Source organism: Cydia fagiglandana, chromosome 21 (genome assembly GCF_963556715.1).
Source record: "Cydia fagiglandana chromosome 21, ilCydFagi1.1, whole genome shotgun sequence".
Lineage (NCBI taxonomy): Eukaryota > Metazoa > Arthropoda > Insecta > Lepidoptera > Tortricidae > Cydia > Cydia fagiglandana.
This window is the reverse complement of record NC_085952.1, coordinates 10029549-10056662: the sequence shown is the minus strand read 5'-3', so window position 1 is coordinate 10056662 and position 27114 is coordinate 10029549. Positions and strand designations below refer to the sequence as shown.

Below are 27114 nucleotides of genomic sequence, written 5' to 3'. Positions count from 1 at the left end.
GTACTTTTTTGAGAATTTGTTGCCTGGTCTAATTTTGAGTTATTTTTTGTTATAATCAGCGAATTTTTTGTCACAATTTGCCGCCCCTAATATCTTGCCGCCCTAGGCCCGGGCCTACTGTGCCTTATGGGAAATCCGCCACTGGGGCCAATAGTTGCCTGAAAATAAATGTTTTCATTTCATTACCCATTTTTGCACACATTGCAGAAACCGCCGTTGGCATTTCTCTGGACGACCAATCGGTCATCGACAGTGAATACAAGAAAGCTATTGCAGTCGCCTTCGAGGGTTCCGCTCAGAGATTGGGGAAATTCTGGCTTCACCCCGACTTCCTCTATCAGTTCTCTGGACTTCGGAAACGCATTGAAGAAGCGGTGGCTGTCATTCGCAACATGTCCAAAACCGTAAGTAACATAAAGGATAACTCACGCTGGGGGCCGATTTTTGAAATTCGACCACTCGATTTCGTGTATTTCGTAAAATGATATCTTCACTCAGTGGCGGATTTGCAGTCTTTGCCGCTCTATAGGCCCCAGGCCCTGTAACCGCCCCTTTCTCAGCACCCATCATATTGACTACATTTTGAGTTATTGCTTGAGCGAATTTTTTGACACAATTTGCCGCCCCTAATATCTTGCCGCCCTAGGCCCGGGCCTATTTGGCCTTAGGGCCAATCCGCCACTGTCTTCACTACTAGGCGTTTAAATTCTACTAATAGAATTGAAATTGAGTGACCAATACCCACCAATACCACTAGATTCCAAATTTCGATCGCTCGTATTTCAAAAATTAGCATTTCGCCGTTTTCCACCGATTTTCGAGTGACGAAATCGAGCGATCTAAATTCAGAAATCGGCCCCCTGGAACGGTCCGGGTCCGGGCCAAAAGGTTAGTTCCCGATTCGCCGGATTCTAGTTTCGTCGGATTCCTCTTTCGCCGGATTTTCTTTAGGACGTCACAATTCACAATCCGAATAATATAAGAGAACACAACGAAACAAGAATCCGGCGAAACAAGAAACCTCGGCCCGAACCCGGATCGTTTTAGCGTGAGTTATCCTTAAGGCTTACAGCACACATCTAATTTAGACGTTCGCAGTAGGCTAGCTTGTAGCTTGATATACCTATTGTATTTTTCCTTTAAACGCCAAAAAGGTAGGTTTGACTAGAGTTCGACCAAGAAAACCCTGCAGCGATTTTGATACCCGACGTAGTACAAGTGTTGTTTATACGTCATAATTTCATAAAAGTTTGCCACTTGCACTGCGTCAGCTATCAAAATCGCTGCAGACTTTTCTTGGTCTTACTCTAGTTATTTTATTTATATCAACTGTTTGTTAATAGGTATTTAACAAAAGACGAGCAGAAAGGGAGCAAACTAAACTCGCCACAACGTCGTGTGAGTACCTGTAATTTCATCTTAATAATTTCCGACACAAAAGTAACAATAACTGAGTTAATGATATGCCTGATAATTGATGTAAGCAATTAAGCTAATGCTCAAATTCAATAATGGCTATTACACTTTATCCAGGCGCTATACTTACTCTTGCTGCTGTAACTGATTCCACGCAGACGAAGTCGCGGGAAAAACATAGTAATACAATATGTCCGATCAGCACGTCGCTTCTTGGCGTTCCTCGATCTGCTTCTAGACCTGGGGGATGAGGGATCGTTCACAGACGAGCAGATCTTGCGTGAGCTGGACGTGTTCATCGCAGCCGGCCTGGCCGCGTAGCCAAGATGCCAATCGTTTACGCTATGTAGCGATCGAAACGCAACTATCACTGTCACACTAATAAGGAAGAGTGATAGAGAGACATAATGCTTTTCGTTGTCGAAGGGATAGCGATTGTAACCTTGGCTAGGCCGGCTGGAGACCTCAGCGCGGGTGCTCGTCTCCGTCATGGTGTTCATTGGGACTTATACGGACGTGCAAGACAAACTATACGAGGAGTAAGTCCTGAATTTTGTTTCATCGTCATCTCGCGGTGTCCCGGCTTTCCACGGCTCATGGGAGCCTTGATAAGAGCCTGGAAACTAATCCCAAGAGTTGACGAAGGTTAGTTTTTATGAAAGCGACTCCATCTGACCTTGCAACCCAGAGGGGAAACTGTAGGTAACTTGACCGTGACGTCATTTACTAATGGTTCATTTAAATTCCGTAGTGGCAAATCGTTTTGTCAATATCTAGACACACAGATACTAATAGTCAAATAACATTGATCAAGGTCAATTCTTTACAGGATAATCTCGGTTCTCGGCCCCAGTTCGTATTTGGGAAAAGAAGATATGTCGAGACTCGTGTATGCGGAGGCGGTCATAAAGGAAGCTCTTCGTCTCAGCCCGGTTATACCAGTCATTGGACGGGAAGTGGACAAAGATATCAAACTTAGTAAGAATATTATTCAATCCGAAATCTTAATTGTTTGTTATTTTTAACCGACTTCAAGATTTCAAAGCATGCAGTTTTGAAATAAGTATAATAGAAGATAAAGGAAAGATGCTTGGACACCTGTTACGACACGACGAATTTATCAAAAACATGATAGAGGGTGATTGAAGCAAAGAGGAAGAAGGGAAGACCTAGGAGAGCGTACATTAATCAAATAAAGGAAAAGATCAACGTCGTGTCGTATCAGGCTGTCAAAGAGAAGGCAGAGGACCGCCTATAATATGGAAATTGCTACACCGACAACACTCTTACTATTAGCTTAATGATGATGAAATAAAGGAAAAGGTGATTCAATAGGTCCAAATCAATATTTTCAGAGAACTACACTCTCCCAGCTGGTAGTGGCTGCGCGGTGGTGTTCTGGGGTATTCACCGACTTCCAATCTGGGGCGCGGACCGTCTGCAGTTCAGGCCGGAGCGGTGGCTGGAACCCTCCAGGGTGCCGAGTAGCCCCGGCGCGTTCTGCGGCTTCAGCTTGGGAAGGAGGAACTGCATTGGTGGGTCTAATAGGCTGTGATTATTCACTGGCATCTGACAAAAAGAGTAGAAATTAAAAAGTGGCAATAGTAGTGTCGTTCCGTTTTTATATAGATTGATTTGAAAGGGACGACACTACAGTGTTGCCACTTTTTAATTTCTACTCTTTTTTTGTCAGACTATACGTATAACGGCCGTTTACATTTATGTAAATATGAGGTTAAATGTTAATTGCCAACAAAAATAGTTATTTGTTTTCTATTTCCAGTTTCAACTGAATATAATTATAAAATAAATTAGATGCGATATACAATATTATACATGGAGTTTTAGTTTTAGTTAATGATTTCCGTTAAGTTTGGCGTAGTTTCCTTAAATAAATGTAGTTTAAGGAAACTAAATGGCGTAATTTTACCTTCCCATACAAACGGAGTTTCGTTCACATTTTAAAACTACGAGTTAGATTGTAATGAAACTTTGCACATACAATAACATAAGGTATATCTAGTCCTGTAATTAGTTTATATACCTAGCTCCAGTTTATAAAATAAACGAAATAGAGCAAAAACAAGTTTTGCATAAAAACTTACTGTTTTCATACAAAATAATTAAACGCTGCTTCTATCTTCTATATTTTATTGTTTCTTTCATTCAAATTCAAAATATATTTGTGTCATAATTTGATGTTACAGAGGGTAGTACAGTGATCCCTACACTAGGCTTAGGGCCCGATTTGTATTTTGAAATAGACATCTATTAGAATAGAATAGAATATAATAGAATTGATTTATTCGTAAACACAAACAATCGGTACAATACATTATATACAAGAAAACACAAAATAAGATTAAAGTGCCACGATGGCCCCTGATGACAAATGGCCCCATCTCAGCATGTTGCTGGTGGCTTCCAGCGCTGATCTTCCGATGAGATCATCAAGTGAGAAGAATCACGGGAGGTAACATACAAGAAGAAAAAAAAGACATAGAAATAACATACAGTAAACAAATAGTTAAATAAGAAAAAAGTTACACAGCAAGAAGTTACAACATAACGACTATTTACAACTATTAGATATCTTTTAGACATCACCAAGATACGATAACGATATGTTTAAGATCTAACCTGTCAAATTTACATTTGCGCGATTCTGGAGATACTCTTGAACACTTTCCACAGTATATGACTTAGAGATCCAATTCATATCTAATAGGTATCTTACTCCATCTAACGTAAAAGTGACATTGGTTGCCCGAATTGCGCTGCAAAACAGAACAAGTTGATATCTAAACTATAACGTATCTCGAATGGATCTAGTACGTGTCGTCTCTTGTGAATATCTTGAAGTTCGAATACGGCAGTTATACCTAGTCTGTGACGTGGGGATCTAAGCGAAATACAAATTATTATTAAAGGTTACTTTGTTTTCAGGAAAACCTTATGCATATATGGTTGTGAAAACCATGCTGGTCCACTTGGTGCGTAAGTACCGAGTTTCAGCTGACTACAGCAAGGTGAAACTGAAGTTCGATCTGGTACTCAAGTACGGACAACACATATCGTTACAACTGAGGGAATAAGAGCTACATAATAAAACTACTACTATACATAATAAAATCTACTTAGTAAATGATTGCTTGTTTTCTTGAATGTATTTTATTTCCTGATACCCAAAAAAGTAGGAGTGTTTAAAACCAGTATAACTTTTCATTTCAGTTCACTTCATCCTTCAATTATTGCCGCCCTTCACTTACTGGCAAAATGTTATATCTCAGGTAAATTTACTATTTATATTTAAATACCGAATCAATATGTAACTCCCACTTGAATCATTAGATAAGTACCTATTTATACCTATTCAGTAAGTAAGAAGTACTAGTGCCCGACTGCACTAGTATTCGACTTGGGCACTTTATGTCAAAGTGACAAGGATTAAATTTGAATACATAAAAATTTTCGCTGTTCAAAAACCTATATTACTTTGACAATAAGTGCCCATGGATATCGAATAGGTACTAGTGCAGCGTCGAGCACTAGGGTCAAACAGATCACTGTGTTACGTTCTTTCCTGTGGACATACACAAAGTTAAGGGCTATAAAGGTTAATTTTCTTATTTAACCCTAACCCACGTAAAAAGGTCCTCCTTTTATTTACAGAACTATGATAAAATCATTACTTACATGCCCACAAGCTGTTAACTATTGCCCACAGGGGAGAAAAATGTACAGTTCGCGCGAACTCGCTAGTTTTCTCTCCTGTGAACCTATTATTACAATACCTATTATTTTTTGAATTCCTTAAATCTTTTACACTCGATATCGTATTGCTCCTTGAATGTATCAAGTAATTGGCGTATCTTTATTTTTAAACACCTTGGTCCTTTCACGACAGAGCGACGCTGTCACTTTCACTTTTACGAGTATCAGTTTGCGAAATATTATATTTAGAACCAGTAAATCCGCGCAAACCAGCGAAGGGTCAAGATTAAAAAAGTGATTGGTTTGTTTACCTTCATTTTGTCCAATTTTAGGGTTCCGTACTAAAACTTAGTACTGACATTTAGGTAATACAGTCGACTTTTAGCTGAGGGCTAAAAGGGGTTTATTTCATTAAGATTAAGAATAAGAATTATTTATTGCCACATGCATACAAGAAAACAAAAACGATAAAAACAACAAAAAAACAATAAATACACAAATACCTACATATTGAACCAGCAACAATGAAATTAAAATAGTTTGACATTAATCGTTCTTATGTTATAAAACTTATAAACAACCAATAGTGTGTCAATAGGGATGGACTCAGCATTTGCTGTGTTACACAGCGCTGGTTTTCAGTTCACCCCTAATTATACAGGGTAATTTTTAGCAGAATTAGTTTCCTAAATCAAAGCTTAACAATGTATCGTGATAATTAAGAACAAGATTAAGTAAGAAACACCGATTCTGATTCAGCAATTTGTGATGGGTTACATATTGTTTTGATACGACCTTGACGATAGTTGTTAGGCAACTGTATCAAATGAGTAGGTACTGATAAAAATGTATAAGATTCATTACAGTATAAGTTTCATTCTGCAGATTTGATTGTAAATAGACAATAGGTAACTTATTCCAGATCAAGCTAACTTAGGGTTGCCAACCGTATGTACTATATTATACAGTATTGTACTTACTATATTTTGGCTCTTTGTACTATATACTTTTGGAAAAATATATAGTACGCTAAAATACTATATTTCCGATTAAACGTATATTAAACACTCATGTTTTAGTATTTTATCTAAAAGTACTATATTTTTTTGAAAGGTACTATATTTTTGATTTTTGATGCCTTCATCTAGAAAATACTATATTCCACCAAAAAAAAGTTGGCAACCCTAAGCTAACTTCTCTGGGTTGAAAAATGCAGGTTCGCCACGATTGAATTGAGTTAATTTTACTTACCGAGATATTCGTAATACAAATGCTGATCCAAAGATTAGTTTATAATCTACGGAACCCTTCATGTGCCTTCCAATATATTGTATACCTATATTTATATTTCGGTTCATATTAAAATGATCTCGGTAAACTTTATCCAGGCCAAGCTCAGTTATAATAATGTCGCCCGTAGCGGTACTTGTGATTCTCCTTACGTGCTGTCTAATAGCTTTGTTATATGTAAGTTTAATTAATTAATTAATTCATTCATTATACCTTTCGCGTCGATTAATAGTTAGGCAGTTTCTTTTTGGAGTAGCTGCCACGTAAAATTTGAATTTATTGAGAAATCTAAGTAATAAGTAAGAGGTGCTGTCGTGGTGTGTGCGGTCCGCTGACGAAGATAATAAAATGATGGCTTCATAGGCCGGTTTGTGAAGTTGGGGTTTTTAAGGGTTGCGTTTCGAAATGTCAAAGTGCGGTTACTAGTTAAGGGCCGGTCGCACCAACCACAGTTGACTGAGTTTCATAGTTCACTGCTGAGTGACGTTAATCAGGACCCCTATTCGACAAGCGACGTTTGACGTATCGTGTTGATCTCCCGTTGATGTGGGAAAAATCATAAGTTCTCGAATACGTACAATGTCAAAATTTGACATTAGCAATCCACAGTTAGGATGACAAGCAAACCAAACCGAACCACCCTTAGTTTAGAGTTGAGTTTTGGTTGTACCAAATGATATTATCCACCGTTGATGGAATCATCACTCAGTATGCAATAAAATCAGCTGTTGATTTGACGTGGATGCGAAATCTGACAGTTGTACATGTCGAATTTGGCCCCAGTCCTTACGTCACTCAGCAGTGAACTATGAAACTTTCCATACTATAAAATTTAGCGAACTCTACGGCTTGGTGCAACCGACCCTTGGACCTGGAGCTGAACTTTTATTTAATTTTTTTTATATATACGATGAAAAAAAATACTTAGAAAGGAAAATGTAAACAATAAACACAACGTGTTTATAACTTTATAGTTGCATGAAATAATTGAAAGTTGGTCGACCGCTTGGTGCGCGAGTTAAACGAACTCGCACTTGACCGGTTTTTTGTTAAAGATTACATAAGTATGTATTGTTTGTTATTCGATATGTGTTTAACCGTATTAAGCAATAGGTTTTGCAGAAAAAAAGGCGAAAATATTTGGAGTTAGCCAACGCGCCGCCAAAATTTAATGGCTACCTGCCGGTCGTCGGGCATTTCTTTAAGCTTATAGGAGGAAGAGAACGTAAGTTACTTATTTAAATCTATTTAAGTAATTGTGACGTCCCACGAATAACCTGTTGCTAACTTTTAACCAACATATTGTAAAGGTCTGTAATGAAGCCAGGAGATGCCTGGGATTCGTTATACGGCAGGCAAAAATGTTTACAAACAGGCACGCTATCAGCATTTTGTACAACGCGTTCGTGCGTAGTAAGCTAGAAACTAATGCTTTAATCTGGAATCCCCATGAGCAGCAGTATATACTTCTCCTGGAAAGGGTACAAAAAACATATGCACGTTTCCTATACAAAAAGTTATATGGTTACTACCCATACTTATATCCAACTCTTTTTATACTTGGAATGGTGGACTACACATCGCTGGAGGCTCGGAGGAATATCTATTTAATTAAATATTTCCTTCGGCTTATACGGGGAACACTAACTAATCCAGCCTTACTCTCCCTGGTAACAATTCGGGTACCTCAGGGCCCAGTTTTATAAAGTTACAAGTTACAGGTTACAAGAGTACAGGCTACAGGCACCTGTAATGCACTGTGTACGGCTACAGGTGTTTTATAAATACACATAGATAATTACAGTTGTAAAGCACCACGGTCAATCTCGATTACATGTGAAATTTACAGGTGCGAAGGACATCACTATTTAAAAAAAATGTCTGTCATAGAATTCATAGATACTCTGTGCTCTACTAAATGCTGTGTTATTGTTTGCTGTTAAGTATTGGAAAAATGGCCAGAAATGAACGAGAAATCGAGTGGTTGAGAGCGGTGTTTGATGCCAAGGATATACTTTTCGGGCCGTTTTCAGATTCAGATTAAGTTAGATTTCATGAAATATTTACCTAATAAGAAAATAACATGTAAATAAGTACTCTTTCACATTTTTACATGTATCGTTTCGGTAGCGGCTCAAAGATAAATACGCTGTGTATCGAAAATTATGAATAGTACACTTTACCATAATGTGAATGCACTATAATACTTAAATAAAGAGACGAATGCTAATAAATCAACGACAAATATCGGGAATAATCCCTTTCCATTTCCAAGTAGATAAAATAAAACGAATCGTCAATAAAATCAGTATCAAACATATTGTCACTTTATTTCCTATTTACTATATATTACAGATACATTAACAAAAACTAATAAGGTCAGTGCATGGAAAAGTATGCGTGCCCTGGCACAATCGTTGGCGTTGGTGCTTAACAATAAAGAGTAAAGTTTAAAATCTCTCAGAAAACGAGTCTACAAGTAACTGCTGTTGTGCTGTTACAGGACTCAAGACGTATGTAAGTTTTTGTTACAAGTGTACCAATCTACACTTGTAATTTACAATATTTTTATAAAACGCTTGTTCGATTATGAGTTTAAAACTATAAAACTCCCGTATTTTCATCTATGGTTGAGCTACAGGCACTCGGTGAACGCATATATTTAGTATGGAAACCGCCTTTAGGAACATTACCGTTCAAATTCTCGGGCCAAATTAGCACACATACAAAATTACGCCTACATTTAAATAAGACGACGCGTTTACAGAGCCTGTAATCAAAGCTGGTAAACAAAATAATAGTCATCTTTTTTACACTAATGGTACATAGCTAAGTGTAGATGAAATGCATATAATGTCAATAACTACCAATCAGCGACATTAATCCGCTAATAACCTTCTTGCTATACGTACTGGCCGCTGAGAGTTTGCGGTTCATATTTGATTAGAATATGACTTGGACAGGGATAGGTTTATGCCATACATTGAAGAACCAGTCAAATAATACACTATAATATATAATAATTTAATGCAGATTAAAAGATAACTAGTTAAAATGTTGTTGTGAAATGACAGACTAACTCAACATAAGTAAATATATCATTGTTGTATAAATGTATTCCGCTATAATAAGTATTTTGTATATTTTATTATCAATTTGTATGGCAGTGCGAAGTCACATTCAGGTATAGTCTGTCCGTTTTTCTAAGATCAAGTACGCCATTGTAAATGTATGGTAAACTTGATCTTAGAATTCGGACTGGCTATAGCCTGCAAAATTTACATGGGTACACGAATCGGGTCAAAAATATTTGAAAAGGCGGAGTCACAATAAATCCCCACTTTCAGTTCCAATGGAAATATTTTATATGTATATAGCCGGTCAAGCAAGTTTGTCAGTAGAAAAAGGTGCGTAATTAAAATTTTGTATGGGACCACATCCGTTCGCGCGCTTACATTTTCTAAATTTGCCGCTCTTATCTACTGACGGAAATGGCTTGAGAGAGAACCTACATATATGTGACGGTAGAGGGTGGATTCGAATGACCAACATTTTCAGATAATGTGTGTATTTCAGTGGAAGTGTATCTACATATAGAAGACCGGGTATGATTATCTCACGAGTTATATCTCATGAATAGAACATATTCTAGATATCTTTCCAGGCATCCATTTAATTTCATGTCTCTCTAATTGGACAGCTTTTTTCCATAGTTCTCTGCGAATAGCATCTTGTGGGAATCTGAATGGAAAGTAATGTAAAATGATAATATCAAATTTGATTATTAATTTGAAATAATTAGGTAGTTTTTTTACAGCTCCATTCCATGAAATAAAAAAGGAAAATACAAATCTGTAAGAAAGAATTCATTACTACATTTATAATTATATAGAAAATACCTAAACCAAGCACAAGTTAATAAAATAGTCTACTTCATTTGGCATAACACCATCCCTATTATCCTCGCAATTTAAAAAGTCGTATGTTGTTATGAAAGTCGTATGCAGTTATTACGTTTTAGATTAGCACGGTAGTATTGAAAACAAATCGTCATGTTTATTCCAAATTTTACTGAAGTTATCTGTTTACTACAAGTGAAAAGTGATTCCACTATCCTTGGTATGAACTAAATTAACTTCTGCACCACTTCACGACACATGAAGACACTTTTAATTACAAAAAAAAGTTGTTTTTATAAATCAATTTAGCCATCCGTCACTGACTGTCATCTCGGACCAACTAAAGTTGCGAATCGAATAGTTTGTAAGCACCGCCTACAATCGAATAGTTTACGTTGGGTCATAACTGAGCGGACAGAATACTTCCATGTATATCAGTTCGCTGCAGGCACTTGTACCTGTAACTTGTAAAATTGTAACACAGTACTTTTATAAAACGCAAATTGTAAAAAACGGAGCAAGTGTTGCCAGTAAACGCCTGTAAACTTGTAACTTGTAACTTTATAAAACTGGGCCCAGGCCTCCACCAAGCTATTACGCGCTCGCAGCCGCGGCTTTTTTGCCGTCCCGCCGGCCAGGACGCGTGCTCTCTCTTTCTCCCCACTACATCAAGCGATGACGCAATTAAATAGCATCTTAAACAGCGATAGCCAACTTGACATGTTTTACACCCCTGAGAACCAATTTCTGACAGCATCCAACCGTTACCTTGAGTCAATAGTGGCGAAAAGCTCCATACTGTAAATCGACATAGCATTATGAATGAATGAATGAATGAATGAATGTTTCTTTTATTCAGGCAATAGACCCATTACATAATTTTAGAATTAAAATACAATAAATTTAAAATAAAAGGAAAGAAATGTAAAAATAAATAACTACTAAAAAATAACAAAAAAAAAAAAACTACTTTCGGTTCGGTTGCTGATGCGCGGACAACCAATGCCGGAAAAACACATTTTGGTAAATATTTTCATTTACAGTCGTAATTAGCCTATTATTAGAAATGCGTACCCTGTTCCAGAACGACGCTATTCGATTTCTAATAATGGCAAAGAAGTCAGGTACCCTGGCTTCAACAAACATCGCTGACGCACTACAAAACCGTGGTTGTTTGGTGAGAATTCGCAAAGCGTCATTGTACTGTACTCTAAGGATGTTGTAGGCTTTTCGTGTATATTTTGCCCATAGTTGGCAAGTATAAAAACTTTGGCAATATGCCCGAAATAGCACAAGCTTAACTTCCTTAGAGCACTTAGCGAACCTACGCGCCAGCATATTATATGTGTAATTAGAATTTTTGACATTTTGCTCGTGTACCTGTTTTTGATTTAATTTATACTAATTTATGGTAATTTATTTTTATTGCAATTGTAATTAATTTTATCCCTCATGTAATATATTGTAATTTAATCCATCTTAATTAAGTACCTGTCTGTATGTTAGACATAAGTAACATAATATCGATTAGTACGTAAGGTTTAACTGTTAGTGCTAATTGTAAAATAAACAAATAAACAAAACAAAAACAAAAACCTTACCTTACCTTACCTACCTTATGGCGGTTGGCGCTTACGCTATTATTAACGCCGCACCAATATTATTGCGGCGCTATGCGACGTAAGCGCCGGTCGCCATAAGGTACCTTTTTTCGTGGAACGTCACATATAAATACCTATGTAATAATTATAGTTGTGTTCATTTCTAAGCATGATGATCGCTTTTACGAGATTTTATTTAGTTTTAAGGATGAATCACGCTAGACCGGGCCGGGCCGAGGCGTCTGACATGTCATTTTCTAAGACGGCTCCGCTGTCATTTTCAAAAACGGAGCGCCGGAAGCTCCGGCCCTGTCCCGGCCCGGTCCAACGTGAACATTTGTCTCGATTAGTTGCCTGTGGAAAGAAAAGCATTAAAGCACAGTCAGCGATAAAAGCATGTACCAAAAATGATTTTTTGCAAAAAACGTACAATAAATATAATAACTGTCACCTACGTAATAGTACGTATTAACTACATACGTAGTCGAATAAATGGGGCATTATCTATGAAAAGGGACCTTATTATCGATGGCGCTTACGCCGCACATCAGCGTCGCGCGGTATTGTATTCATATGGGAGCTTCGTTAATAATGGCGTAAGCGCCATCGACAATAAGGTCCCTTTTCATAGATAACGTCACAAATATCTATTTAATTTCAGGGTTCTGGGAGAGTGGCAAGGAAGTTAGCGAGGCCGCTGAAAAGGCCGGAGGCGTCATAACTCTGTGGGCTGGCCCCAGGGTCATATTCGGTAATTACTTACTTACCTAAGGTCAATGTGAAAGTAGAGATATACAATTTATTGCTAGGAAGACCGTTATAGGCCAAGAACTTGTATACGTACGTTGCTCAGAGTCCAGACATAACATAGAACCCTGTAATATTGGGCCAGCGAATTGCTGAAGACCCCAGAGAAAGGCCTCGAGATTGCTAATTTTTGTCAACCGTATTGTAATCTAAAAAACGCTACAATTTCTCAGAACCACTCAAAAACACGCTTTTATTTCAGCCATCAACGATCCAGACGACGCCTTCACCGTGCTAAATTCGTGTTTGGAGAAAAGTTACTTCTACAGGCTGGGTTCCAGCTGGGTTGGCTACGGATTGCTTACTTCTAACGGTAATCATTAACTGACATTGGCACGAGTAAGATGCACTGATGCGATTGACGTGACGCAGTCGCTAGTGTTTAAGGCCGCGTAAAACTCATGGTGGGGGTACTTTTGCTCGTACCATTTATTCGCACGGAGTACTTTACCTAATCTTCCTTAACACGAACTTCACATTTGGCATTCTCAGATTACCTACTGTAGTAAGTAGGAATAGGTTTCTTCTAAGCCACAGGGAAAATGTGGCTTTTTTGGGATTAGTCCAATTTCCCAAATAAATGTTGTTGTATAAATATCATATTATATTCCTTTACATAAATGTTTGCATGGCGCAACTTGGCTATAAATGAGATCCCTCTAGGAAGTCTAGGATAATATTTTTAGTAAGTATCCCGCTTGCATACCTTGCACTCCTTGCAGTGAATTGGATATGGGTATAAATACAAATAGGTACAAATAATTTATTGAGAAAAGTCGTAGTAAAGTAGTACAGTGGTTGTTCTTAAAGACTAAGAATAAATATAACTGAATTTATACTTATCCATTCCAAGATTAGTCTGAACAGTTTTGATTTTTTTTTAGATTATGTTTTGGCTGTACGAGTAAATTAATCTTAACCAACGGAATTTAATCTGCTTATTTTTATTCCTTAAGTGCCGACATGGAAACGTCACAGAAAGCTGATGAACCCGACCTTCAGCCAGCATGTGCTGGATGGCTTCCTGGAAGTCTTCAACCGGCAGGCGGCGCTACTAGTGCAGGACATGGAGCCGAAGGCCGGGAAAGGAGAGTTCATTCCTATGGAGTATATTACAGAAAGGACCCTTGAGGCTGTCTGTCGTAAGTGACTCCTTGCGTCGATGCTCCAGGGGGCCATGACCTATGGGTTATTTCCACTAGTGAGGTACCACCAAGTTGTTACCAAAAAGGTAGGATTTTTTTCCCAGTAAGTAGTTACCACTAAAATATTTTTAGAGTTCTAACCAACCAACCAACCCAACTAACCACAAACCAACTCGGTTTGGTGGAAACTACTGGGTTTTTTTTCCCCAGTAGTTACCACTGGTAACAACAGTGGTAACTATATATATAAGTAGTGGGAATAACACTGACCTATTAGAGCACCAGTTTCTTCCGTACTATGTTCCACCATCCATTCCGGTTATTGACAGCATGAATCGCTTCGGCAACTTTAGTGTTAAGTATCGCCCTCCTAGTCGGTATAGACCCTACGAAGTTGGAGGTACTGGGTTCGAATCCTAGTATGGGAATGCTACATGACCCATTTTTTCCCCGATTCCTGCGGTCTTGATCATGGCAAACATTCAAGTTCTTGACAACTTGAATTCAGTCCGTTTGCTTCAATTTTCAGCAACTTTTAGATTTGATACCTATTAGATATTTTGATAACTTTCAGCAACCCAATGATTTAATTGTCATTGACGGCGCGATTCGGGAAATGAATTAGGGATTCATTAGATATGAAATAGTAAAGATATGAGACGTTCCACGGCAAAAGGTACCCCGTTGCCCCGGCTGAATATTGGAGCTGCGTTGATAATAGCGTAAGCGCCAGCCGCCATAAGGTACCTTTTGCCGTGGAACGTCATATATCTTTACTATTTCATATCTAGTGAATCTCTAACTGTATCTATTTTGCGTTGATGATTTTTATCAATTTCAGAAACCGTTATCGGCATCTCCCTGGACGACCGGTCAGTTATCAACAAGGAATACAAGAGAGCGATTGAAGACGCCCTTTACGTCGTCGCTGAGCGGCTGGCCAGCTTTTGGCTTCACCCCGAAATCTGCTACCGGTTCTCTGGACTTCGAAAAATCATGGACAAAGCTATGCTTCGCGTCCATAACATGTCTAGAACCGTAAGTGGCTTAATGAAATACCTACCTTTGAAATTATCCCCAGGGATCTAGGACCTCTAGCCGCCCAGACGTCTAAAAAAGCCTACCGTTTCATTGTGTTTCGCATTTCTTTACTCGACAAATCAAAGTTGCATTTGTCCTGGCAAGTTTTCGTTTGTGCGTGGGTATTAGTAAGACATCTTTCTCTTCTTTCAATTTAAGTGGCTCTTGTCGGAGCAGCGTGATGAAGTTGTCTCCACCTTGGTCGGTCAGAAGCCAGCCCTTTAGTGTATACGACACGGCCCCTACATGCTCCTTTACTGGGCTCATATACCTAACTTTTCCTACTTTTCTTTTATACTTAGTTTGAGTTTTATCAAGGCATGCAATTAAGAAATATTGTGTCGATGGCTGCAGAACAACCAGTCAAGACATTGATCGCAACATTTAACCAGATGGCTAAACGTCGTGTAGTCATTTAGTTAAATGTGGAATTGGGGAACGGCCTAGGCGTTCAATTACCTGGCTAAATTAACCAAGTACATAAGTACAAATTCATGTAATGAATTCTGTTCAATCTAAGTTAAATTGTTTTAGATGCTAAACAAGCGAAGATCTGAAAGACTGCAAGCTAGGCATGCCAGTACAACATGTAAGTAAACCTTTTCACCAAATAATGAGTAATATAGTCTGTCAAACAACTTTGTCAGTAGAAAAAGTAATTATTTGAGGCATTATCTATGAAAAGGGACCATATTGTCGATGGCGCTTACGCCGCACAGTGTCGCCCGGCATTGTGTTTATATTCTAGCATCGTTAATAATGGCGTAAGCGCCATCGACAATAAGGTCCCTTTTCATAGATAACGTCATATTTAGGATATGTACTTGTACCTACCCTTTTAACATGTCCTAACTAAACAATTGCCCTAGCCATTTCATATGCTCGTTTTTTTCAAGCAAGCCGTTTCATCGCGTTCCTGGACCTCCTTCTGGACCTGACAGAAGACGGGTCGTTCTCCGACGAGCAGATCCAGGAGGAGCTGGACACGCTCATCGCAGCAGGGTACGACACCTCGTCACGGGCGTTGCTCTCCACTCTGGTGTTCCTCGGCACATATCAGGAGGTGCAGGAGAAAATGTATCAGGAGTAAGTCCTTATATCCTATCGGTTAAATCTTAAAGACTGCCTGGGACCACAGACATTCACGGCTACCACGACGGTTAAACGTCACGGGCGCTGCTCTCCACTCTGGTGCTCGTTGGCACGTATCAGGAGGTGCAGGAGAAAATGTATCAGGAGTAGGTCCTTCCATCTTATCGGTTAAATCTTAAAGACTGCCCGGGGACCACAGACATTCACGGGTACCACGACGGTTAAACGTCACGGGCGCTTCTCTCCACTCTGGTGCTCGTTGGCACGTATCAAGAGGTGCAGGAGAAAATGTATCAGGAGTAAGTCTTTTTGTTCTTCTTCGTTGTCGTTATACTCTTTGCAGTGTCGTGGTCAACTGCTGACATCAGGCACAGGTGATGCTTGCCGTACGATTTCTCGCCATTCTCCGCGGTTGGAGGTCATTCTGGCAAATGCGTTCAGGGGTCCTTAAGGTCAGCCACTTCATCGCATATGCGGCCTTTTACGCGGTCTTGTTCCATTTGCTCTACCTTACCAGACGCTCTATGTAGTAGCGTTGCGTGACCTAATTTAGCCGTGGGCGAAGTCGCATCTGCGAGGCCCTTTCCTTTCCCTGTGCCCGTAGGCTCACTTCGCCCACGCCTACGTCACGGCTTTATGGGGTCATTCTTTCGCCTCGAGACGTGACCGAAGAAACTGAGTACTGAGTAGGTATGCGGGTATTTAAGTCTTTCTATCTTACCGGTTCTTGCTTACTATTGCCTTGTTTCTTTCTGTTTAGTTAGACTCGCCAATTTGCAATTACTATGGAGGGCCAATAACTATAACCAGTCTTTTCTTTTTCAGGATAATGTCAGTCCTTGGCTCCAGTGTGGATTTGGTCAAAGAAGACATGCCGAGACTGGTGTACACGGAGGCGGTCATCAAGGAGGTGCTCCGGCTTAGCCCGGTCGCTCCTTTCATAGCCCGGGAGGTCGAGAAGGAAGTTAAACTGAGTAAGAAGTTTATTGAGCGGTCATCAGACAGCCGTTTTACCATCAAGAGAAGTTACATTTGTATTAGCACCGTAAAAAGTCTGCAGCGATTTTGATAGCCCACGCATTGCACGTGCCATTTTAAACGTCAAACTTGTATGAAATTATGACGTGTCAGGCAGAAACGAAATCGCAGAGCTGCCGGACCACCCCAGGAGTCAAGACACGTCTGTGATCGATGCGGCAGGAAGTGCCGTCGGCCATTGGTCTATACAGTCATCGCAGTCGATGTAGACTGTAGACTACCTCCTCAAAATACTCTGTAACTATCTGTAGTCGCTGCAACTATCACCTGCAGAGATGCTGTGGCCAATGATGACTACACTGCGTGGGCTATCAAATCCGCTGCTGACTTTTATTGGTGCGACTATACCTACCTACGTTACGAGCTTACACGCGCGTTACATTCCCCTACATTTGGTTTTTATGCGCTTACATGCGCGTTACCTTTCTTTACTTTTGATATATACGAGCTGAATTTAATATAGGTATTATACTGAAACCGCCCTAAATCATTGGTGGGCATTGAAAGTTTTTGTCATATATGGTGTTCGTAGTGTACCTAAAGTCTTTCTTCTGAAGTAATAAACCAATTTTAAGTGCTAAACTGGCCACCTTTAAAATCACGTGTACCTACGCATTTAAAAAATACGAATAAATGTGGCTTTCTATCATTTAAGGGTCTTTATGCTTCAAGTGCAATAAGGTCCGTTTTATCTGATATTTCAATAGAAATTCTGATAGACAAGTCGTTATTTCACATGACATTTCATGGAAAACCACAAATAACCTTGACTTTAAAATTCAAATGGAACTTCAGCTTGTATAAAAAATAATGATTTCAGAAAACTACACCATACCAGCTGGCAGCGAATGCGCCGTCACGTTCTGGGGTATTCACAGGCTGCCGATCTGGGGTCCGGATCGCCTCGAATTCAGGCCGGAGCGGTGGCTGGACCCCTCCACTCTGCCACAGAGTCCCAGCGCTTTCTGCGGATTTAGCCTTGGCAGGAGGAACTGCATAGGTTAGTCAATTATGCTGATGATAAAAATATTCAAAGACCTATTCCATCTAACACACATACATCTGTAGTAAACATACTTACATACATACATACATCTACATACATACATACATATAATCACGCCTATTTCGGGTAGGCAGAGACCACGGATTTCCACTTGCTACGATCCTGACATACCTCTATCGCTTCCTTCACTTTCATAACATCTTCATACACGCTCGCCGGTTTAGGGTGCTAGTTGGTAGAAAATGCTGCGGGCTGAAGTTCTGGGGCCCTTTCTGGAACCCGAACCATCTGGATATCAGGCTACAGCAGTAAATAGACCCTGCGCCGCTGCCTCAGAGCCATTATAGGCCTTCTACGGCTTCACCCTTTGGAAATGATGAGAGAGATATGAACTGAGGATTAAGTGTCATCGATATGGTGATGGTTGCACTCCTATTCATCACTCTCGCACCTTAAACTCTTTAAAATATGAAAACCACGATGACAAGGTTGGCGTGAGACATAGCGATCGGACCTTTCGTAGTCATCTATAGTTGCCGCTTAGTCCTGCAGCGCTGGCTATATTTTGAGCCCTAACTTAAAGTAATATTAAAGTCAAATTTTTTTTCGCTTTCGAATGCTGTTTTAAGATGTTAATCTTACATTTTGTTTTGTGTCACAGATATTATTTGCTTTTTAAGTTATTTAATAATTTGTGGTAATTATTTTTATTTTGAATTATTTTGGAGAAAAGAATATTCGAGAGAAAACATGTAACCGTGTCGCATTTAGGATAGTTTTTTTAATGTGAAAACATAGTTTGTGTCAATTACGTCCATTGCAATCGGATACTATGTCATACTATTCAAAATGACTCAAAAAATAATTAAAGTTAAAATAAATTGCTGAAGTCGCATTTAATCGTATCAATATGTACATTACATGTTTTTGTGTCTTATTGAGGCACAGCTTCATAAGATTTTTGATAATTTTTGTTCTAACAGGCTATTACCATAACAAAAGAATATTAAGGTTACTAGAGTTCACACCTTATTAATATAAAAGGCGGGATAAATAAGAAATATGAATTTGTGTCAGTTTCATCCATTGCATAAACAAATAATACAAAAATAATGTTCGCGTTCATACGACGTTAGCGGGTGGCTCTTAACGGGCAACGCGGGCCGTGCACGGGGAGCGGGCGCGGCGGGCGCGGCGCGACCTTGGCGTGACGGCGGGTAAGGGCCTCTCTCTAAAAACCACATGTTTTCTTCGCCTGCGCGCCAAATTAACGCAACTTATGCAAAGTTATACTACTACAAAGAGAACTTATAGATATTGTACATTATGTCACCATTTAGCAAAATAACTGTAAGTGTGTAAGTAAGAAAGAGAATTAAGGTCTGTTTATATCTATACACATTGAGAATGTGAAATTCCTCTTTGACATTCGTTACGTAATGTTGATTAACAAATATGCGACATATCCATCCTGAGGGCCTACCGCGAACATCGCAATTCGCAAATTGCGGACATCTTTCTCTGTCACTTTTATTACGTCTAATTGGAGTAAAAGAGAAAGAGTTCGCAATTTACAAACTTTAGTGTTCACGGTTACGCATCATATACTTGTGACAATGACAGGGAAAGGGTACCACTTGAGTAAAATTTGCTTATTAATGCCGTGACTTGAGGTAACTTTCATTCTTTGATAAAAATATTACTTCTTGAACTTAATTTATATTAATGTTATTAATATTTTGATTTCTATATCTAATTATCTAATCAAGTCTAACTTCAATATATCTTAAGAGCCAACAGGAGTGGTCATTTCTCCATACAAACGTACTCCTCGTTTTCCTCTGTGGTTTTTGAATCTAGAGCAATGATTTTTTCAACACAGATTAATATTGTCAATATATGTGTCGGACCGTTTTGCTTTTTTTGATATTTTTGTTTTTTAAGGCGCTAGAGCCCTTTAAAAATGGCCAAAATGGCCTAATTGACTATGCCGCAATGAGAGGCGTGGCATTCAAAACTGATATCAATTAGCCAAAAAAGCAAAACGGTCCGACACAGATAATTTCATAATCATTTAGATTTCCAAATTTGGTTACGATTGGTTAAGTTTTGGAGGAGGAAACAGAGGAGTACGAAACCTCGATTTTTGAGATTTTTACGCAGGATTTTTCGCCTTGTCCTTATCGCACTACTTTTAGGTGCCGCTTCCGTTAGCGAGACGGGTATATTTACCTAAAATATTTAAGACTCAGCTCCTGTTTCGTCTTAATTATATGGACTAATAAATTTTAATATAAACATTTTTTTTTTCATGATAAACAGCACAAATCAGTCTTTCCATACTTAACGTAAATTATGCACATTATTTTTTTAATGTATTTTTTTGTACTTAGCATTTTTTTACAATAGATATTATTAATTACACGTATTGAGGTTATTTAAAGCCTGTTTATTCTTATGTTTTGAATACATTTACCTTAAATAATAATTACCAACACTTTTGATAGTTCAAGCTTCTTGGATAATACCTTTGGGTTCAATTGGCGTAAAGGACATTTTGGCGAAAATAAGTTATATGCACTACCGTAGCCTCAAAGGGCTTAACTGACAAAACGCGATTTCCCAGGAGAGCCAAAAATCAGTTTTGTTTTGAGAAAAAAATCAGACACTTTTGTTTGTATGAATTAGCTGATGCCTGTATGTGGCTTATTCCTAATTTTTTGAGGTCTTTTAAACTGATTTCTTGAATACAATGCTTATTTACGAAAATAGCATGTCCGTTACGCCAAAAACACGACTATTTTTAAAAAGGCGTCCCTTACGCCTCTTCTTTGCAATATTGGCAACTTGCATTTAGGGAACACTATACTTCTAGTACTATACTTTACATTTTTTTTCCGAAAAATTATAGAGATGTATTCACTGTCAAGTTTTCCCCATTTTTGTTATTTTGGATACTTAAACGTGGAAAAGGTCGTTTTCTTAGCCACAAAAACAATGTTTTTTTTTTATTTGTTTATATTACTTCAAGTATATTAATTTAATTTAATTTGGTAGGTGAGAAGAGATCTCTGCTAAAAACAATTGAAAACTGAAGGGGAAACATGTTGGGGCACATGGTACGTCACGATACTTACATAAACTCTATAATTGAAGGCAGAATAGAAGAACAGAGAGGCAGAGGAAGACCGAAACGTGCATATATTGACCAGGCCAAAGAGAAAATTAATGTAGTGACGTGACGCATCAGGAGCTCAAAACAGTGGCAGAGAAAAGAACGGAATGGCGAATACTCCACCGACAAGAGCTAGGCTACTATGAAGTATTTGAACAAATTAAATTGAAGTATTATTATTATACATTTACCCTCAATAATAATTACCAACAGTTTTGATAGTTCAAGCTTCTTTGATAATAATTAACTTTGGGTTCAATTGGCGTAAAGGACATTTTGGTGAAAATGAGTTATATCGACTACCGTAGGCTCAAAGGGCTTAACTGACAAAACGCGATTTTTCAGGAGAGCCAAAAAACAGTTTTGTTTGAGGAAAAAAATCAGACCTTTTTTGTTTGTTTGAATAAACTAATGCCTGTATGTGGCTTATTCCTAACTTTTTGAGGTCTTTTAAACTGATTTCTTGAACTTACAATACAATGCTTATAAACGAAAATAGCATGTCCGTTACGCCAAAAAACACGACTGTTTTTAAGAAAGGCGTCACTTACGTTTCTTCTTTATTGTTTATCTTATTAGAAAAACTGTTTTAGTACCATTTGGCGTAAATCCAATAATTTCGTTGCAATATTGCCAATATTGCTACTACTTGCATTTAGGGACCACTATACTTCTAAATACTTACTATAATTTACATTTTTGTTCCGAAAAAATATAGAGATGTAGTATTCACTGTTAAGTTTTTCCACATTTTTGTTATTTTGAATACTTAAACGTGGAAAAGGTCGTTTTCTTAGCCACTAAAACAATGTTCTATTTATTTGTTTAGGTATATTACTTCAATAGAATCACTGCTGTCCTACCATTGATGTATATATTGATATACAACAATTTCTAACAAATTAATTTAACTATAGAAAGTCTTCGAGCAACACGGAAGGGAGGCGGCATTCGCACTATTTCCCCTCTGCCGAGGTACAAGATTAGCGCGTCAATCTAATCTAGCGCGGGTAATAAAACTAGTTGCACTTGGATTTTTCACTAGACCGAGTCCAGACGCGCGCGTGAACACTGCTGCACAAAAATGCCTGTTTGCTCGGTTTTTTGCTATAAAAAGAGGTCGGGGACATCAAATTTACAAAAAGAAAGTGTTACATTTCACATGTAATATTTTTTTTACATATCATACGTTTAATTACATTTAAATACAATTATTATATTTTAGTCTCAAGTAGTTGTTGGATTTATCGATTTTGCTCGCTCAGTACAAATTGCGGATCGGTCGAGCGACAAATCCGACTTCTCATCTCTCAGAATACAATGACATACTTCAACGAAAATGTGTTAGTGTGCGTGTTGTGACACTAGTCACTCGTCCGTACACAAAAAGAGAACGAGGTTTGCAAGATTTGTCTTTGACGTGTGTCATTTTCTATGTATTCGTGTCGTCATTACAGAGGGCCTACCGCGAACCACGTTTGACGTGTTGCCTCCCTGTCACACTTACGTATGAATTTACAAGTGCCATAGAGAGGCAACACGTCGAACGTGGTTCGCGGTAGGGCCTCTGATTGGATTTTGTATGTAAGTGTGTGAGAAGTGCGACTGTGTGCACCTTCCCCCCGCGAAAAATGGCAGAAAGATTTGTACGGTGAGATATCGCTTGGGCCCCTCCCTTCCGACGTGTCGGAAGCCGGTGTTGCTCGAAGTAGAAAGTATTATGCGTTATTTCTGTTTGTAATGTTAATTAGATTATAAATTTTACTTTTACATACTAAAATACTATTAGGTACAATAGTAGTTTAGAAATTTTATATGCCTATACAGTAAAACTTAATGAATATGATCGCATATTTATGACATTACATTAGAGTAGAAAAAGGCCAGGATTTAAATGAAAACGTTAATTTAACTAAACAGTAACTTTCATAAGGGTAATCCTGTAAATTAGGGTTTAAACAAAAAAGTATTAATGATACGTTTTAATCAATAGGTATTACCAATGACCCAGTCACAAACAAAACTAAAAGTTATCAGTCTTACCTTAATTAAACGCCATAATTATCATTTGAATATAGTCATGTTCTATTATTTTCATAAATCTAATGAAAAAGTACCCACTAGTTCAGTTTAAATTGTCAAAATTTAGTAACCCTATAAATAAAGCAATGAGCACATGAGCAGGTAATGCAAGTACCTACTTAATAAAAAAATTCACAAGGAAAGTATAACTAGCTCATCCCACTTAAACACAAAAAAAAGCAAAAAAACAACAATTATAAACCCGAAATTATACATAGTATGGGGGCGTATCTCGTACATTGAATTATCTAACACTCGTGTAAACATCCATTAGTTGTGGGCGTAACGTACATTTAGCACTCAAAAAGCGCAAAGAGGCGTAACGGACAAAAAATTACCACATATTTATTTAATAAAATTTCAGATGCAAAAGACATCCACGCAAATCGTACACAAAGTTGGGAGTTACGCCAAAATGTCTCACAAATTTTTTTTGAATTGGCAGATACGGCCAAATGCGTTGGAAAATTGTGTTCAAGCATTGATTTTTCATAGTGCTTAGCGGACATTTTTTTCAAGTTATCGAGACGTTAAATAATACTATTCGATAGAAAAAAAAATACTGAGTATAACTGCATTTTCGCAATTTTGTCCCTTACGCCCTTTGAGCCTACGGTAGTCGTTATATACAGTTTTGTTCAGAATTCCAAGCGCTTTCGTTCGATATCTTTTAAAAAGTTGCCTTTACGACCCAATTTTTGCACTATGAGCTTGCAAAAACAGCTTATCTCAATGGTAAATTACCAGTTATAAATTAGAAATATGGATATTATCGTAAAGGTTACCGCTATAAATATTGTTGTAAATGACTTACATGTGTTTTGTCGTCCTTTAAGCCCTTCATTTGTCTTGATGATTTTTCATATCGTATCTCGTATGGTCAATATGGTCGTAAAGGACATATTATACTACATATTGATATTATTTTACTTGCCCTTTATTTTCGTCCCTTTTGCGGAGGAAACTGCGGGCTGCTGGGGTGCTGACGCGAAACAATTTGTGCGTGACATAGGCAAAAGGGAGAGGATCCCCACTCTGAATCTTTTCTGGTGCAGATGCTGTCCATAGCCATCCAGCGGGGTAATGTCGTGAGTATTATGGGCACTTTTGCACCGGAAGCGATAAAGAACGGGTTTAACTAATAGTTACTGTGTAATTATTTTTAAGATGTAAAATTCCTATGTATGAAAATTTTAATAAACAAAGTTCTTAGGATTTTAGATACTATACTATTATAACTCTAATCGGGATATACCTGGCATAATCCACTACCGTTTGATACATTTTTAAGCTTCGTAACAGTAAATTATGCTGAGAAAAGTTAACATGTGAACCGTGACTGGTAACTAATACACCCCGAATTTGGAATAAAATAGTCTGATAACGTCTCTTACGTCCCCCTAATAAACAAGATTCACTAAATTATCAAAAATTTCATGGGCGTAAAGGACATTCATAGTGTTTTTGACCAATTTTAAAGGAAATTAACTTCTTTCGTATATAATTTATAGATATGATTGCTAATTCAGGTTAAAGAGACTAACATGTTGAGTACTTTTCCAATACACATCAAAAACATAGCTCGATAAACCACAAAAATATATTATAAACATTTTAAAAAAATGCAGTTTTTCGCGTCTCCTGAAAAGTAGCATTTTGTCCTTTACGCCAATTGAACCAAAAGGTATCGTAATAATATATATTACTAAAATTAATAAAATCAGTCTTTATATTATGTATCAACTAGGTACATATTATAGTTGCACATGCAAGTGCAAATATTTTCATTGCATTCAATTCATGCTATGTTGTGGGGGGCGTGGCTAACGATAATCGCAAGCCAACATTTTTTCTCATAATTATACCAACCCGGTGGAGCCCGTAATATCACCAAAATAATTAAAACAATTATATTCTGCTCCTCAAACGAACATACTTTTTTTTTCAATAACTTTTATAATTTATGAAGTCTTGTATTCAATGTACATCATCATCATTATAATTGACGTTGCTTGCCAGGCTTTATACATCACAAAATTAGCAATACATTGCGTCTTAAAATAATCTTAAAAAGTGTTCTAAATATCGAATAAAAGTTATTTTTAAAAGTCGCTGATGTTGCATTCTCATTCAAAAGGTAGGGACCACTTTGTCGTTTACCATAAAGACGAAACTTTATTGTATCTTTATACAAATAACCTGTCAGAGAGTCCTTATGGCAAGGATAAAGTGGTACCTTTTGATTGCGAACTTCACAAATGTTGGTCAGTATGAGGAGCCTATGAAAAGATGCCTCCGAATGAAATAAATACACTGTAATGGCTCCTCTACACGATGGGCCAATGCCGGCCACTCCAAGGGACGCATTTATGCGTTAGAGGGAGCAAGTGATATTGCTATCTCATTCTACCGCATGGCTGCGTTCCTTGGAGTGGCCGGCGTTGGCCCATCGGATAGAGAAGCCATAATGTTCATCTAACAAGCACCCTACCCGCGTAGGTAGCCTTCCCCGCGTATGCAAAGTTTTATTTTTCCAAATAGTAAAAAACCGTGGTTGAAAATGACCCAAATTATGAATGTTGTCTCGATGTGGCATTATAATAATGTAGACGTAAACTTAATAACATGAATTTTTTTTTGTGGCAGATACTTGATTTTTATAAGAAAAAAAAATATTAAAAATAAAAGCGGTGGATGAATTTGACACACATTTGTTTGAATAACATATTATAATATCCTGTGAAGTACAACACTTCACTTACCGACTATAATTTTATTTTAGGCATTTTAGGTTCACTATTAGGTATTTATTAAATGTCATTATACCCGTGGATGAAAATGACACAAAATGCGTGTGTATGTCGGAAGCCACTTCGCTTTTACAGGGAAACAAAGAATTTCATCTCGAATATTGTTTTTACCGAATGCTGTTTAAAAAAAGAAATACCTAAATTTCTACCTAAGCAAATACCTAGGATGACACAAATTATTATTATTAGGTTTAGTATGTGGTCTGGAAACTATATGTAAAAAATAAGCAACATTAATAATCTTATAACTTCAAAAGTTATTGCTACCGGACTAGCTGCCGTCGCCGGTCGCGCAATGTCATGGCCGGGTCGTAAGGTCCTTCAGGCTCCAAAACATGGCTCATCAGATGTCGATGTTTTCTATGGATTTTCGATTTAGCGAGTAGAATCGAGCCCTGCATTTAAAGCCAACCACACACACCTACACACACCGTACACACACAGACACACACCTACACACATATATACCTACATATCAGATGATGGTGGGAGACATACCTACTGTATAGGCTAAACTTATTTTTCTTTTTCTTATTTCTTATTTATTTATTCATTAAATATGTACAGCAAACTAAATTATTACTTATTATTTGCAGGAAAGACTTACGCACTGATGGCAATGAAGACCTCATTGGTTCACCTGATACGAAAGTACCGAATCACAGCCGACTACAGCAAAGTGAAGCTCAAGTACGCCGTGCTACTCGAATACGCGGCCGGGCACGAGATCTCTTTGCAATTGAGAAAGTAACACTGCGTCTTATGACTCCTCTACACGATGGGCCAACGCCGGTTACTTCAAGGGACGCATTTATGTGTTAGAGGGAGCAAGTGATATTGATATCTCACTCTACCGCATGGCTGCGTCCCTTGGAGTGGCCGGCGATGGCCCATTGTACTGGGGCGTTTACGGTAAGCGAACAACTCGCGAACGCGACGCGGCGCGGCGCGGCGGGCCC

General features: G+C 38.1%; 2 protein-coding genes across 2 annotated transcripts in view; both read left to right on the top strand.

Annotated features, from left to right (window-relative positions):
- The window catches only part of LOC134674969 (cytochrome P450 4C1-like), a 34315-nt gene extending 29804 nt beyond the window's left edge, over positions 1-4511 (top strand). Inside the window, exons 5-11 of the mRNA XM_063533113.1 lie at positions 205-404; positions 1344-1398; positions 1619-1731; positions 1879-1955; positions 2246-2394; positions 2772-2951; positions 4363-4511. Coding sequence (XP_063389183.1) covers positions 205-404; positions 1344-1398; positions 1619-1731; positions 1879-1955; positions 2246-2394; positions 2772-2951; positions 4363-4511 — 923 coding nt within the window. The remainder of the gene's footprint in view (positions 1-204; positions 405-1343; positions 1399-1618; positions 1732-1878; positions 1956-2245; positions 2395-2771; positions 2952-4362) is intronic.
- Positions 4512-11427: 6916 nt separating this feature from the next.
- On the top strand, positions 11428-26906 carry LOC134674968 (cytochrome P450 4C1-like). Its single transcript, XM_063533112.1, has 10 exons — positions 11428-11443; positions 12582-12671; positions 12930-13040; positions 13684-13869; positions 14714-14910; positions 15487-15541; positions 15849-16038; positions 16870-17018; positions 17903-18082; positions 26752-26906. The coding sequence occupies exons 1-10, from the start codon at positions 11428-11430 to the stop codon at positions 26904-26906; spliced, it is 1329 nt and encodes a 442-aa protein (XP_063389182.1).
- Positions 26907-27114: the final 208 nt, after the last annotated feature.